Source organism: Cinclus cinclus, chromosome 8, assembly GCF_963662255.1.
Source record: "Cinclus cinclus chromosome 8, bCinCin1.1, whole genome shotgun sequence".
Taxonomy (NCBI): Eukaryota; Metazoa; Chordata; class Aves; order Passeriformes; family Cinclidae; genus Cinclus; species Cinclus cinclus.
The window spans coordinates 17,690,895-17,706,932 of NC_085053.1; the positions used below are offsets into that span (position 1 = coordinate 17,690,895).

Here is a 16,038-nt window from a genome sequence, read left to right on the forward strand (position 1 = left end):
ACTGAGCATATGATACTTGTTTCTCCATCACTGACAAATATTGCATAGTTTTCAGTTTCAGCAGTCAAAAGACCATGGTTTGCCACTTGTTCAAACATGCTGACATCTGTGTTACACATTGTATCAGTATTAAAACCCTATTTTGCTTGTTTACAGATACTGTAACCAAACCTTTCTATAGATTTGCTTTTGGCTCCCTAACTGTTTTTCATCTAGAAATTGATTGTTTTGGAGGAACTCAGGAGTTAAAGACATTTGAACATCCTGCCTTTTTTTTTTTTAATTTCTTTTTTCTCATGAAAGACACTAAGCAGTGAGGGGAGGGAACTTGCTGGAAAATAATTGCTTTTATAAGGCATAGCTGAATGACTTTTCTTGGTGAGAAATATGTAGGGGAGGAGAAGAAAACACAGTCAGGACTTTTGTATTCATTTGTACAAGAAAAGCTTTTTCAGCTCTGAGGAACGTGGTCTGGCCCAGAGCTGAGGCTATTTTGAGAAGGCTTGACCAGAGATCTCCTCAAGCTCCTTTCAACCCGATTTTTTTTCTGTGAGGACTGAACTGCTACTGACCTAAGCAAATGAATTTGTAGATGTTTTCCAAGCATGACAGATGGTCTGAGCAGGACACCTTTCTTTAAGAAAATGCTCACCACAAGCATGCACTACTCTGAGGTCATGCAAAGACCCACAAGAATGGCGAGAGAGACTTTTGAGAGCATCTTCTGAGAGAAAATATGTGCCTCTGGCAACGGTGGCATTCTCATCACTTCATGCAACATAAATGGTCAGTGACTGGCTGAACCTCATCCTGACAACTGGGCTGCATCCATCCCAGATGAGCCAAAATCTGCAGCTGAACAGTACCCCTCTACTTCAATGCTAATAAAAAATATAAATACATTGTGCAAACACACACACAGATGCACAATGTATACATTTCAAACAGTCCTAAAATTATACCCTTAATCAAGTCTTTAAAATCTCTTTCATGCTGTGCGTCTGTGAATCCGACCAACACTCTTTTCAAGGCTAAAAAATAAGAAATTAAAAGTCTGGTCAGGCATCAGGTTTGGATTTGAAGATTCTGCTATGATACCAAATAGTGACAAAAAATACAGCTACAGAAGGTGGAGCTATAATATTAGGTCTTTTAAAACATTAGCTGGTAATAATGAGCAAAATCTTGAGTCGATAGTATTTGATTTATGTTTATAATTGATTCTAATCTAGTTTCTAAAACTTACAGTCTACTGGGAGAGATGGCATACCAATAGAGAACTAGCTTAATATCTACCCTGTTTTTAGAATTTTGTGTTAAGTCAAAAAAAATCCCTAGAGTATCTTCTAATATACTAGTTCCTTGTCATCTCTTAATATGACAAGGGTAATCAGATAGAACAAAGTGAAAGACAATCGATATATACATATTAAACAATAACAAGTTACTACTTTAAAATATAAAATATGAATAATTGTTATGGTTATAATCAAGTGCAGTGCCCTGGAAGATCATGCTTCTTTCACAGGCAACACACATATGGCCATGTTTCATTTGGAAATCAGAAGGAACTGGACATGAAAGAAAGGTGTAAGTAGGGAATTTGTCTTTCTGGCCCCTGAAACATTTGTAATTTGGAGAGAGGGGATGTGTCCAACTCAAATTAACTTTTTTTAAAAGTGGGTGTACTGACCTAAACAGAGGACTAATCAATTGGAATTAGCTGCAGGTACAATGAATTAATAGCAAAATAAAGTTAGATTTTGCAAAAATTATGATAAATTTCCCCTAACTAATAGATAAATATCACTTAGCAAGTGTCCACTATAGAAAGATAAACATGCATTATTTATAAAAATAAGTTTACAAATACAGTCCATTTTCACATGTGGAGTTATGCGTACATCTGTACACCCACTGACTTAGGTAAGCAATACCTCAACCTGGGTGAGAACATTTAACACATTCTGTGCTAATGAAACGAGGCAACTTAGTCATTTTTGCTTCCACAACCACTAGTAGACTAATACCTGGGCTCTGCAAGCTGGGAGAAGCAAACTGCAACAGTTCTGGCTAAATTAAATCAACACCACCCATTCCTTGGGCATGAATGAAATGGATCTACACAGCAGTCACAGCGCTCAGGCTTTTCTGACCACAGATTACAGAAATGCACTGCTTGTTTTATAGCCATGAACCTGCTCAATGGAATCACGTCCACCTTGAGTTTAGCAGCTTAAAATTCATTCCACACAGCCTGCAGTGCTGACATGGATACGATAAGACAGAGGAACAGAAACACCACTCTGAAGTAACCTAGCTGAACTGCACATGTTCTGACCCTTTTTGAACTCCCCGGAGCTTTTGTTACCTGGCAAATGCAACTCTAAAACTGCTCTTGTATCTCCAGATCTTTGCTCTTAGCCATGCAGAAGCCTATTTCTCCCTGGGACTGGCAGTGAGAGAGGTGCTTTCTGAAGGCTTCTAAATGAGTGTGCACACTGAACTCTTACTGAACTGAATTAATTATTAAAGATGCAGATGGAGCTGTCCAAATGATAAGAACAGCTCCTGACGTATCATGATCCAAGCTTTCATTAAACCATTTCAGGCATACTAATGGTTTCCCACCGCTCATTACTTACATGCTCTTTTCTCATAGATATAATAACCCCTGGTGCCCAAAGGCATGACAGGCTATAGAAACAGTGAAGTTAAAAAGTTCCTCAGAAGATGTACTGAGGAACTTCATACTTCCCCCTCATACTTCCCATTCTCATTTTTGCGCAAAAATGTGCACAGACATAAGAACAAATGCTTATAAATTCAGAGAAAAAACCCCCTGAAAATTAAAACAGAAAGCAATACTGTCAAAAAAAAGAGTTTACGTCCAGTACTGTTAAACTGAGAAACAGAGAAGTGATTTGAGCAACATGTTAAAAAGCTTACCAAGGCAAAATTCTCACATGCTACTGACACTAAGTAAGCTACACTACAAATACAGCTCTTTGGTTATGGTGCACATGACATATTGTTTTTCAGCTACTACACTTCTCACACTTCTTCCTCTGGTTTCCCTTGCTTTCTCAGCTGGGACGATTAGAGGGCAAAGCAATTGCCAGAAAAGAATTACTCCCAGGAACTGTGCTGTGATTGCTACCTGCTGTTTCATATTTTTCAAGTTGGGAATACTGCTCCCAAAAGCCTTTTGTGTCTCAGTCTAAATGATTTGCTGGAGGATAATAATGTCACGGCCAGTAAATAATAGTGAACTATGTCTGTACATGGTCAATATGATTAAATGTCCTTCACCTCCATTCTCACTCTGACCTGGTTATGAGGAAGTGAAAAAGCCGTCAGCAAAGCCCAAAGCTTCCCATGTGAAATGTTATTTTAAAGGAAGGGAGAGAAATATAGGTGACTTAGCAAAATACCCCCAGTAACAATAAAATAAGGAAGGAGCCACAAACAAAACCCAAAATTATCACCACATAACCAGATCTGAGGTGACTTAACTATTGTAGCATGAAACTCAGAACAATTTCTAGAATAATTACAACAACTGCAAGAAACAACTTCATGTTGAAATATAGTCTACCATATTGAGCATACTATCTTCCTAAGACTTTCAATTGCAATTGTAGGTTTAATTTAAAAAAGAATCCCCATCATTCTGAGACATGATTTCATTTGAATGTATTTAGAATAAACTTTATGCAATTATTATGGTCTACACTTAAATCTTACAGACACTGCGATTTTTCTAATTCAAATCACGCACACAAAAATTTTGGCATCTATGCCCACGTCTTTGAAAATATGCCAATGAACTCTAACAACTTCTACATTGCACAACTATCTTTTCTTAAGTGACCACTCAAGGATTCAAATGGTTTTTGACAGAAATAGAGTAAAGGCAAACCAAAATATTGGCCAGGCAAATCTTTTAGTAGAAATTTCCATAATCCAATTATCAGTTTGTGCTATAAGCACGAAAAGTGCTGAAATAATTTGTCTGGCACACAGATCTACAAAAGTGAAAGAAATTTCAAAATTCTGCCTGATGCATGTGCTTCACACTGAAAAAATAATATTTCTGAACATGGAAAAATAAAATTCCTGAATTTGGAAATTCAAGTGAACTGAAATTCTGCTAACATTTCACAGGTCTGCTACTGTGAAAGGACAAGAAAACATGCTACTATTTAAGATTTCAAAAGCATGACAACAAATGAATTCATCCCTCCAAACTACCAGCAATTACGAGAAACGGCCTCTATGTACATAGGCAGCCTTCTACAATATTTCCCAAGTAAAGCCAGGCTTTAAAGATACAGAGCTAGCAGAGAAAATCAAGGTGAGTGAAAATGCACATCTTGCATTCACTGTGCTCACAAATTCCTCCACTGTGTAGTGTTGGTACTGTAAATCTGAAATAAATGGGAGTTCTCCCCCTGGGTTGACATGTGACTACACACTTTTTACCTGGAAGTGCTCAGAGAACTGGTAATTGATGTATGAATGCAACATTCTGTGTTGAGGGGACACTGAGGAACCAGCAGTGGGTGAACAGATGGGTGCAGGCACACAGTGGCTTCAGCAATGAATGTGCTCAGGCTTTCTACTGGTTACATAACAGCCCATTATTTATACTAAGACAGAGGATCTTCTGTGTCTGACAGGCACTACATATAGCACAAATACACACAGAAGTACACGTGGGAAAATGTGCACACATACAAATACTGTGCAAGTGTAATACAACATGAAATTTATTAAATTATCCAATGCATTAGAATACCCTTTTCAGATAATTATATTGGATAATTAGCAGTTAAATTCTAAAACGAGTACAGCAGTGACTCAATTGAAAGTAATAATAATGGTTCCCTTTAAAAAAACCCTGTGTTTACTACTTCACTGATCTTTCATATGACTACACATGTCAATATGACCTTCAGAATTCAAACCATTAGGAAAAAATGGCCATGCTGAAGTGCCATTACAGATTTGACAATTAATGATTTGGTCAGCACACTTTAAAGATTTCTGCATATTTATATAACCATTAGTCACATTACATATTTTTTTAAAGCAATTTCATTGAATGTCTTGTGAATAAAGATGGCATTGAACGAAATTTTAAATATTTTTAATCTGCTGTGAGGTAACCTAAAAAAGAAGGGAAAAAAAACCCCAGAGTTCTTACCAGAATAATAAAGGTAACAGGTCCAATGAAACTCCAGATAAAATAGTTATCTACATGTAGCCAGCAACTATTATGGAAGAAAGAGAATGAAACGTGAAAAGCTGCATTAGCACCTCAGTCCAATAAATGGAAAGTGCAAAAATACTTCTTAAGGTAACACTTTGCCAGTAAACAATGATGATCATTGCACAAGTACCACTTATTCCATGGACAATACCTAACCTGAAACTCTGCTAATGAACTTTGCATAATAACATGACTGAACCTGAAACTACATCATCAGGAATAACTAACTTAAGGAGAAACAAAACCAAAACAAGCTCTCCTTTTAGTCAAAAGGTTTGCTGACAGGTGCTATCATGGACTAATGAAACTAAGATCAGTAAATAATTTTTGCAGGCTTCCCATGTGATCTTCAAAGTCTGCTCTTAACTTTATATCACATATTAAGCGCTCACGCCTGAGGAATCTGAGACAGAAAATGTTCAGATGCCATGTTTTGCTGAATAACAATATGGTATAAATAAAATGCCCCATCTGGGAGTTGAACTGTAGAGAAAGAATACATAAGATACCAGAGTAAATGATGTATAAACCTATTAGGGCCAACTTCACTTAGCTATTCATTTTTCATAAAGCCCAGTTCCCTGCTGAATTCTCTTATTTGTCTTTCATCAGTAGCAAAATCAAGCAGCTTTCTTGTAGTCAACAGTATCTTTCCATTCTGTAACTAATTTCATCAAAGGACAAAATAAACAGTACTGAAAGGCAAATTCATGCCTCCAGCAACTCAAATCCTCAGAAATGCTTTCTGTCTACCTTCTGTCACTTCCTATATACATCTGTATTTTTGTAAATAAAAGGCAGTGGCTAATTTTAATCCCACTCTACTTGCCTGATATTATCAAAATAAAACATATAGGTTGTAATATTGTACTGTCATAATTCAGGATGAGAGCTAGCTAGAGGGACAGCTGAACAAAGAGATCTAATGAAGCATTAGCTTAAAATTGGATGGTTAGGCTTGTCAGGTACTTTGAGAAATTTTGCTTAATATACATCCGAGGACAAAAAGTTATTTACTTTTTCAATTTGTTTCAGGTCAATCTTTTGTGTTAAAAGAAAGACCATAATTTAGAATTGGTCTCTCTAGAGTACAAATCCCCTGAACCTAGAGAATTACAAAAGACTTGATTGTAATTTGTGCACAGCATTGCCATTCTCTTACCAGTAAAGCTTTCAGATGGTATTTTAGTCTGTCAGGGACCCTCTGACAGCTAATAGGCTTTAAAAAATTATTCACTTGAAAAATACTCAGGTCACTTGCAATTACTTACGCTTTCTCTGTTCCGTAGCTCTTATAGTCAATAGCTGCTGAGACACCAACTACTGTAGCAGGGAAGAGGTAGCCAGCAACATAATAGTACTTCTTCCTAGAATATTCACTTTCAAATACTTCTACTAACATTAGATAAAGCTGCACTCCTTCTAGACACATCCAGGCAAAGGCTGCCAGGAAGAAAAAGTGTAAGAGACCTGCAAAAACCGGACATGCAATCTGCAAAGAAAGAGAGAGATGGAAATGTAAGCTACAAAACTTTCACATAATCATTACTTCTCCAATTGAACAGTGTGCAATAGAACAACAGATAGTTCTATTAGAAACCTGTCACAAATTCAGGAGCATCTTCCCTACCTCAAAAGAGACTCTGAACATTTGTAAACACTAATAGGTGCTCAGTAGCTACAGAAAGTAAATTAGCTGAACAGTGTGAATGAAGACAGGGAAATTGCACCCTCATCTCACAGTCATCAATTACAGAGTGGACTCCCTGATTTTATAAGCAACTTTTTAGTTCTGGAACTGATATGGCTTTAGGACTTACAGTTTAGATAATCCTAGACATGAACAGTTGGTTGTCTACACATAATGTGATACTACACATTTAAAATTATGAAGTGTCTGCCCCGCAATTTTTGTCTGCTGTAATATAGAGATTTCTACTGTTGTAACAGAAATAGGCCCGAATTTTCTCCCTATTGGCCAAATTCCAGATGAAACTATGCTAGGTTATTACTTTCAGCCCAATGAATCATGTCAGAAGTAATTTTAACAATACTACCAAAAAATACCTGCTTGGATGTTAAGTATAAAAAATGTGTATACATGCATAAAAGGCTTTGTACTAATATATATATATAAACATAAATATATAAATGTAGTCAATACATGGTAAGACATTTGAATATACATATAAATATATATATGTTCCTAATAGTCAACATTCAGTTTCATCTCCTCTTTCAGAAGTCTAACCACCTGCTTCATTAATAATCAGTGTTTCTCAACTGAAAAGGAAAAGCGTATTTTGGATGGATGTAAATACTGTGCATGAATATATCTATCTTATTTTCATGCTGAGTTTTTATTTCAGCCTTGCTGTGTTAGAGCGCTGAAAAATTGTCAGTGTTGTCATGTTTTAATTCAAATCCATTTCTAACAGTCATTTCAGAGAACAAGATCAGTACTCAGAGAGAAAACTTACCTTGTACTCTGTCTTATCGATGCCTATTAGGAAAATGAACTCAGCAATGAATAGGTTGATACAAAGGTTCTTGTGAATAGTGTTACGATCACTTTGCAGGCCACGGAAAAAACAGAATGTGAAGATGCAGATGGCCAGGCAAACAAGAGAGATGACAATTCCCACCCAGGTGATGACAGTGAGGAGCAATTCGTGCACTCCATCTTTGTACTAGAAATAACCAAGAATGGAGAAAATTAATATGATTCTTCATGAGTATAAACAAAAACCTATTTTCACAGGTATCCAGAAAAGTTACTTGTTCATTTCATGAGATGGGCAAAATGTACTTAGTAACTTCTCAGTCTCAGGTCAGCTTCCCAGAAGAGCAAGATCAGGGTAAGTAGAAGAGGAGTAGGTCTGTGAGAAAAATGTGACTATTTTATCCAGATCAGATAGCATTTTTAATTTTCCTATGGCTTCCTATGCAGACTGGCTGGAAATACGAGCAGAGAAACATAACATTTTTAAGGTACCACTAGGCCCTGATGAAAGGAGAGAGGAGAGCTTTCCCTGGGACTTCCTATGAGGGCACATGTTCTTTCCCACAGACCTGCAACACTACAGCAAAGAAGAAAGCAATGTTTTACACACTGATCAGGACAAAATGCAGAATACATTGCACATGTAACTCTGGCTTCAATCTCATGTTTAGCTAAAGGATATTCCTTGCTTCTGTTCTTTGCAGTGACCTTTTCAAATACAATGGCTTTACAAGAAGTCCCATATCTCTGCAAATATTGCATGCTCTGGGCCCTCTGACATGCAGGAAGTGCTTTAAATAGACAACAAAATTTCTGACTACGAAGAGGAATTTAAGCAATCAGTATGGAAGTTCCTTGACCTTCCTTACCAAGGAGAGCTGGCATTTGGGGTTCCAGGGAACAGCCTGCACAGCTGTCTCAACAGACACTCTCCATCTGTACTGAGGGAGTCTATAAAATGGTTGTAAGGTTGGTCAGTAACTTTAAAATAGGGCTTGTAGAAAACCATTGTTCTTCCTTGTTTTCTCTTCCCTTGCAACTTTGTGGATGAAGAAAAGTGCTAAAGAAAGCAAACTGCTTTGGAAAGAGTGGGTAGGAACCATAAATACTAAAGAAATTCCAACAATTTTGGATCTTGCTAAAAATTTAAAGCTAAGTCTTTTAAGTTTGTTCCCTGCTGATGGGCAGAAACATCGTTACCTACCACAATTTCCCGACGAGCCATAAGAATTGCAAAGTTGGTGAGGTGACTGCAAGCACATGTCGTATGAGTTTTATTTGTGTCAACTAGTTTGCAGCCTTGAGTTGACCAGTACCCCATCATGGTCCTCTCTGAGTAGTTCCAGAAGGAACAATTTGCATTGAAATAATTGTCAGGCTAGGAGATAAAAGGATGACATAAAATGAGGATTTTACACACTAAGATGGAAATAACAACTGTTTAATATGTGTAAGGAGTAATTTAGATTAAACTTTGCATGTTTTGGACAATAAAGCTTCTCACCTGCAAAACTATGCTCTATGTTGCACAAGGAAGACAACTAGTTTAAAAGGGACTTCATAGTCTGAAGCACTCTGAAGCATAGTCTCAATTACTGTAGACCCAATTTTAAACAATTACAATTTTTATGCATGGATGGTACACTATATTTTTGCTTTCTGGAAAGTTAGGACTGTGAATTTAATCAGAAGATATCTTTTCCTGTAATTGACAATTTGAAAATAGGATCTTTTTCCTTTGATTCTCACCTTTGGTCAGGCCAAAGTCAAGTGAACAGATATCACAAAAAAATTCACTCCTCAATACCTATCTAAAACAATCAAACCAGATTTATAACAACAGGCAAACTGAAGGACAACTGAACCACATTTTCGCTATCACAGTAGTGATTGTTTTCTTTCCCCATGTGAGACATGGAAAGAGAAAGGGCCAAACTTAAGAGCAAAGAAACATCAAATAAAATAACACAAAGAAAATGTGCATAAATTCAAACTATAACAAACCAAGATACCATACTTTATTCTTTGCTGAACAAATGCAATTTGAAAAATTTGCATAACCTTCCATAATTTGGTCCAAAATTAATGTAAAAAAGTTAAAGTGTCAATAAAACTTACTACATCAAACTATCAAGAATCTTAACAGTTATTTTCTACCCTTCCACTAAAGAAAGAGTTAATTTTCATTTGGAAACAAATTAGTCATTTACACTTGCACGTTGATTACTGAATTAGCTTTCATTAAGGCTACACTTAAGTTCTAATAATCACTGAACCAGGCTCATTTAACTTTATGTTCGTAGACTTAAGTCATGTCTCTGACCTAGTCCAACATTTAAAATTCAAATGGAAAAAAAAGGTTGCTTTTCTGCGTTGCTTTTCCCTCTTGCTGATTTTGTGACCTTCCCATTAATTCATTAGTACAACTCACATCGATGTGTTCCAGGGTGAAATGCACAGGATCAGTCAGGTACACCCGGCTCGACTCCTTGTTGATGGAGGCTGCGATGACGTGGGAGTTGACGGCGATTGTGCTGTTCTGCCCCGCCAAGTCACTGCCTAACTTTATGGTTGCATTTTCAGTACTGAGGAAACGACCCAAACTTTTGTAAATAATGAAAACCAGTTTGGCTAATCCTACAAAAAGGAAAAAAAAAAAAGCCCATCGTCATGCCACAGAGGTCTACAGAAAGGGAGCGACCTGCACTCTAATAACATTAAAGCATCAAGAGACTGAGATGTATTTTCAGGCCATAGATTTAAAGAAAAAATGACCAGGTCCCCATGATCACCAAAAAAAAAGCCAGAGTGGCTTTGTGGTGTTTTGTTTTGATGTTTTAACTAGGTAAGGTAGGTTTTATAGAAGTGAATGGAATTCCACTGTTCCGTGCCCAAGGCTCACCGTTCCTGCTGTTCTGTTTCATGGTTCTTGCTGAGAGCTGAATCCAGTTGCCTCCTTTACCAGCCTGAGGAAATCTCAAGTCCTGCACCTGGCCCTCAGTAGAAAGCACTGCAACATCCAAAACTAAGTAGACCAGAGAGGGGGGGGAAAGCGTTAAAAAAGGAGAATGCAGAGAAAGTCTCTTGGCCAGATTACAATATGCCAGATGACAATTTTTCCCCCCAGTCTTTATTTAGTTTATTCACATGGCTGTCCTTAAGGCAGATTGGTACTGCATGCTTCAAACACCGAGACTGAACTTCTTTAACTAAATCTAATGCACACTGCTAAAATGACAGCACTCCAGTAGTGATAACATGGCATCAAACCTTGTTCAAATTTGTGTCCACAAAACATCCACTTAAAGATACTACACACATATTGCAAACAAATGTTAGTTTTGAAGATCTTAATGTCTATGCAGTATCCTCTGCTGTCAAATTTAGAACTTTAAGTATTGATTTAGATATAAAGAGTTTTTTAAACAGTCAGCAAAGAATACCTAAGTATACTCATGCCATGTATTTAGCTAAATCAATATACATAGCTAAAAAATATTTCCAATTTTTTTTTTCCACATCCAATTCTTAAGTATTACTTTTATAACACATTGTATATTGGGAAACTTTCATGGGATTACCACTGAATGCTGGATTTCCTTGGATAGATAAAATCATACAGGTGAGATTGGACAATTGGTTGATAAAATCTGTGTTATAATAAACCAGTCTAGCAACAGCTCTGAACTACAGACTGAAAAAAGGTATGAAATTAGGAAATCACTTCTCCAAGCCATATGTGCACTAAGAATTCAGTCTTGCATGGCATCAGGAAAGTGTTATTATGACATGAAGACAGCTTATCACAAGAAGTAATATTCAGTGTCTACTCATCTCCATGGAACTGCTTGTGTACACCCAAAGGCATATCTGTGATTCTACCCACATTCCTTCAAAACAACTGGTGCAGTTCCTTTGATAACAGACTGTAAGACTTTTCCATCCTTTCCCAGTATCTTCCTACTCAATTAAAAACTAGGCAGAATCATCTTCTACAAATTTGCTACAAATTTGCAGACACTGAAATGTGAAAAGTCTCATTTTTACAGTCTGTTCCAAGTCTCTATCTTGGTACTCTGCATATTAGCAGACTTTCAGGTTCCTTGTACCTCACTGAGACTACATTAATCTCTGTAATAAGGAATTTTAATTTTATGCATAGCAATGATTTTTTTGCTTCAACACATCCTGCGCAACAATATTTGCACATCTCTAATACCAAACCCCTTCATTTCTCTGTCACCACTTAAATTCTAAATTACACTCCAACTATCTCCAGCTATTTTGCAGTCTCTGGAGCATAGCTATTATGCATTATGGGAGACGTAGTTCACTGAACACATTTTTACCTGAAGGCAGTCATGTTTCATGTAAACATTTGGCCTATGCTGAGCGCCTAAAATATTTAACTGGCACAGTACATTGCAAAAAAAGAGTAATTTAAATTCATTAAGTATAGTTTATATTTAACGCAAAAGTATTTTCTGCAGCTCTACAGAAAGCAGTTACCTCAAAAAAATCCACACTCTGCCTTTTAAACACTCTTCACATCCATGTGTTCAGCTCATGATTTTTCAGTGATAAATCAACTTTGTAGCATCAGCTACTTTCCATTATATAACGGAAACTAACGACACTAAAGAAGAAGGCTAATTTCAAAGAACCAAAGAAGAAAAGGGTGTTTTCCCTGCTTTGAAGCACTCACCTTTCCATCAAACATTGCACAGCTCAGCCTTCAGAAAGTATGTCGCTATCAGGAGCACCTTTTCCTCCTTTCATGTAAAGCAATACACAGCACTTTAACTTATCCTTGAAAAGAGGTTTACTTACCAATATTTTCTGTGGGCATTGAGACTCTACTTGGTTCTACAAGATTATCAGCCAAGACAAAAGCTCCTTCTTCTAATGTATCAAGTAACATTGTGGCTGCGTGGGCTTGTTCTGAAGAATTCATGTCCTTCCAGGACTCCAGCGCTTCAGGCCTGAGCAAGTTGTCCACAGTATCCACAACTGCCTGCATTCATTAGAAAACTATCATTAGGTCTGAAGCCCTAGGCAGCTGGGGAAAATTCCCAATGTTACATGGCAACAATTATAATACTTAACTGTCAGAATGATTTACTGTGACTTAATGGCACAAGAACACTATTTCCAACATTAAACTATTTTCCATCCGCTTGCTGGATTAGCATGAATAGAAGCGCAGCTAGCCACTAGCATTGTGTGGTCTCTAAGCAGTAAACATGCAAATTTGACTTGCTTTGTATCAGATATAAGCATGATATTATTAATGTGCTGAAAAATATAAAAATAAATGCCAGAAGTCCTGCCTGAAGCTTTCATCTTAATGTCAAAACATGTAACTTCTATTTAAAAACACTAATGCCAAAATTAGCACTCCACAGTTTAGGCTAAAATGACAATAATACTCCTGTGGAAACTGAGCCCCACTAGTGCAGTCATGGCACTATAAACTACTTGTCTATGACAAACAGACCTCCTTTATTACAGGAGGCATGAAATGAAGCTGACTCAGTAGATATAAATTATCTCTGGCCACTCTCACTCCCCCTCCCGTCCCTGTACCTGTTCATGGATACTTAGAAGGATTACCAACTGCCATTCCTGCACAAAGGTCAGTCACAAAAGGAAATCAATAGAGCAAACAAGATGTCCACTGACTGTTCCTGTTATCAGTGACAGCAAAACTGTAAAGCTGAATAAATGCTGCTATTTTTAAAAGTTTCACTTGTAACAACTCTATCACCATGCTTTAAGGTTCACTGAGCTGCATATAAGGTAATAATAAATAAGGAAGAAGAGTAATTCAGTGACATGATTACATTATTTTACAAAATAATCCAATCAGAGTAATCAGGTAATCAATTGAAGGCAGGCTTTTACATTAATGCATAACGCTGCTGTGCACTGAATGTGCTGTGCATTGAGTACACCAGGCACTGCTGCAACACCCTGTTTACTCTGTCCCATTTACCTATTCCTAATGTGTCATTAAGCATATATATCATTTGTTTGATCAATTTAAAAGCATTGGAAATGGAAACAGAACACATTATACAAACAGAAAGATGTCAGTCTAGAGTACTGTATTGTGCAAACAAACGAATGGGAAACCTTGGTCAAGGCTATTGTCAGAACAAGATTAATTAGCCTAATCCATTTTAATATCCTCTTTCTGTCTGCATTGTGAGCCACCACGACCTTCCTGGCAGGTGGAAGATACTTCGAAGTAGCATTAAAGCCTTTTTTCTTTCTCTAATGGGAGACAGAATAGTCAAAATGCTCACACTGATACTGCTGCAGCCATTAACTAGAGTGGAACAGAAATTGGTCTGCAGAGGCCAGATTCATTAGTCACTAAGAAATACAGATTGGAGCCTCTAATCTGAGGTACAAATGAATTCTCTGTCACAAAGTGGGAACTTGCTTCATTTGCATAGTGTAAGTCAGCTTTTGATTTGTAATTTCAAGAGTTTTATTAGTCTTATCTAAGCAGAGAAGCCCATTTGAGACCTACAGAAAATGACACCAGTTGAAAATTAAGGTTCTGCTCTGGTTTCTCATGTATCACCATATAACATTGACAGTATGCATTCATTGACACCTTATGCTTTACGTTTATTATGGGATAACCTAACTGCATTTTCCTTGTAGAAAATAATCACCTGCCCAGTCAACCGTTCTGAAGTGCCTCTCCTCTCAGACAGAGGCAAATGGATGGGCAAAACCCCACAGCCCCTGTGACAACAGGGCTCTTGGAGCAGCCCTGTTACTGCCCTTCTCACCATCCTGTTTACTAATGAAAAGGAAGCAGAAAAACCCACTCTACCCAAACCACATCTCCTGGATTACCCTTTGCTATTAAAGAATATTTTCTAATAAAAAATGTTCACAATTATTATTACTCGAGAAGTGATCCTCTCTCCAGATCTTTGTCTTTTTTTGTCAAATTTCTGTACAACTGGACATCTCCTATTCACTTTCAGGACTTTAGGATAAAAGACAGAAGTGCCCTATACAGAGAAATCTCTTTTCAGTAAGAGTATGAATTTTTTTATTATATTGTAAAGCATTTCAAAATTCTTTCCAAAATAATTCTTACATTTCATCTCAGAGGGTACAAGTAAAAATCAGTATTTTAAAAGATGTTGCGGAAAAATATGCAATAAAATCTTGCAGAGCCAGAAATGTCTGTTCTAGGACTTTTTTCTCCCCTTCATAGGGGCATTACTGGCATTGTACTGCACTAAAGGAGCTGGACACTTCAGGCAACCTTTCTACAGCTGATGAAGGAACTGGAAATCAGGTAGCAATGTGTTACACAAAATGCCTTTTATACAGCCTGGTTAATGGGACACGTGGCAGTCATTTTACTAGTGAAGTTAGAGAAATGTTTGTCTTTGCATTGTATCCTCAAGTCACTGAATTGTAACAATTCTTAAAACTGTAAGAGTGATTTTACTAAGCATAAGAGTACACACAAAGCAAGGTATATAATGTACATTTTTCTCACAAGCAAATTAACTCTAAACAGTCTTTGATATAAAATTCTATCAAGGTGAACTCACTTCTTTGAGCTGCAAGCTTTTTCCCCTTACCCAGAATTTTATTGCAAGAGAGATATTACTTCCAATTCAGATAATAATCCCCTCTGTTCTTTTAGTTTCGATTAGGTTAAGGTACATGAGTTATGAACTTTTTTTTTCCTGAGTGTTATACCTGTGCAAAGCCAACATTTGTAAAGTTGATATGGGGCACAATACACATTTATCAAAGACTGAAATACATAGGATCATGCAGCAAGATGATAAAGCGTGGCAGGTTGCTGAAGCAGGGAGAAAGCAGGGTGACAGCACAGGAGATATACCTTAAGGTAAGCCCTGCACGTCTTCTCTCGTTTTTGGAGCTTTTTAATAAGGAGAAAGAAAATCAGAAGTTAGAAAGATTCTGGAATACTTCAGAAAGAGAAAAAATACTCTGGTATTTCAAATCCTGATTTTGAATGACAGCCTGGACATTAATCTAGTTTCTGTCCATGATGACTACAAAAGAACATCATACAGGAAATGGCTTTTTCCCAACTGTGGTTTAAGCCCAGCTGGCAACCAAGTACCACCCAGCTTCTTGCTCACCAGCAGGACTGAAGAAAGAATCACAAGGGTAAAACTGAGAAAATCCATGAGTTGAGATAAACACAGTTCAATAGGCAAAACCAAAGCCATGCATGAAAATAACCCAG

General features: G+C 37.1%; 1 protein-coding gene across 9 annotated transcripts in view; it reads right to left on the bottom strand.

Moving 5' to 3' along the window:
* The window catches only part of ADGRL2 (adhesion G protein-coupled receptor L2), a 124,580-nt gene that overhangs the window by 15,976 nt on the left and 92,566 nt on the right, over nucleotides 1–16,038 (bottom strand). For 6 of the 9 annotated variants that reach the window (XM_062497805.1, XM_062497804.1, XM_062497803.1 and 3 more), the window contains 8 exons: nucleotides 15,667–15,705; nucleotides 12,609–12,792; nucleotides 10,681–10,803; nucleotides 10,210–10,415; nucleotides 8,983–9,156; nucleotides 7,756–7,965; nucleotides 6,547–6,767; nucleotides 5,210–5,276 (listed from right to left, as the gene is read on the bottom strand). In XM_062497805.1, coding sequence (XP_062353789.1) covers nucleotides 5,210–5,276; nucleotides 6,547–6,767; nucleotides 7,756–7,965; nucleotides 8,983–9,156; nucleotides 10,210–10,415; nucleotides 10,681–10,803; nucleotides 12,609–12,792; nucleotides 15,667–15,705 — 1,224 coding nt within the window. The remainder of the gene's footprint in view (nucleotides 1–5,209; nucleotides 5,277–6,546; nucleotides 6,768–7,755; nucleotides 7,966–8,982; nucleotides 9,157–10,209; nucleotides 10,416–10,680; nucleotides 10,804–12,608; nucleotides 12,793–15,666; nucleotides 15,706–16,038) is intronic. The other 3 variants (XM_062497806.1, XM_062497809.1, XM_062497810.1) reach the window with 1 other exon arrangement.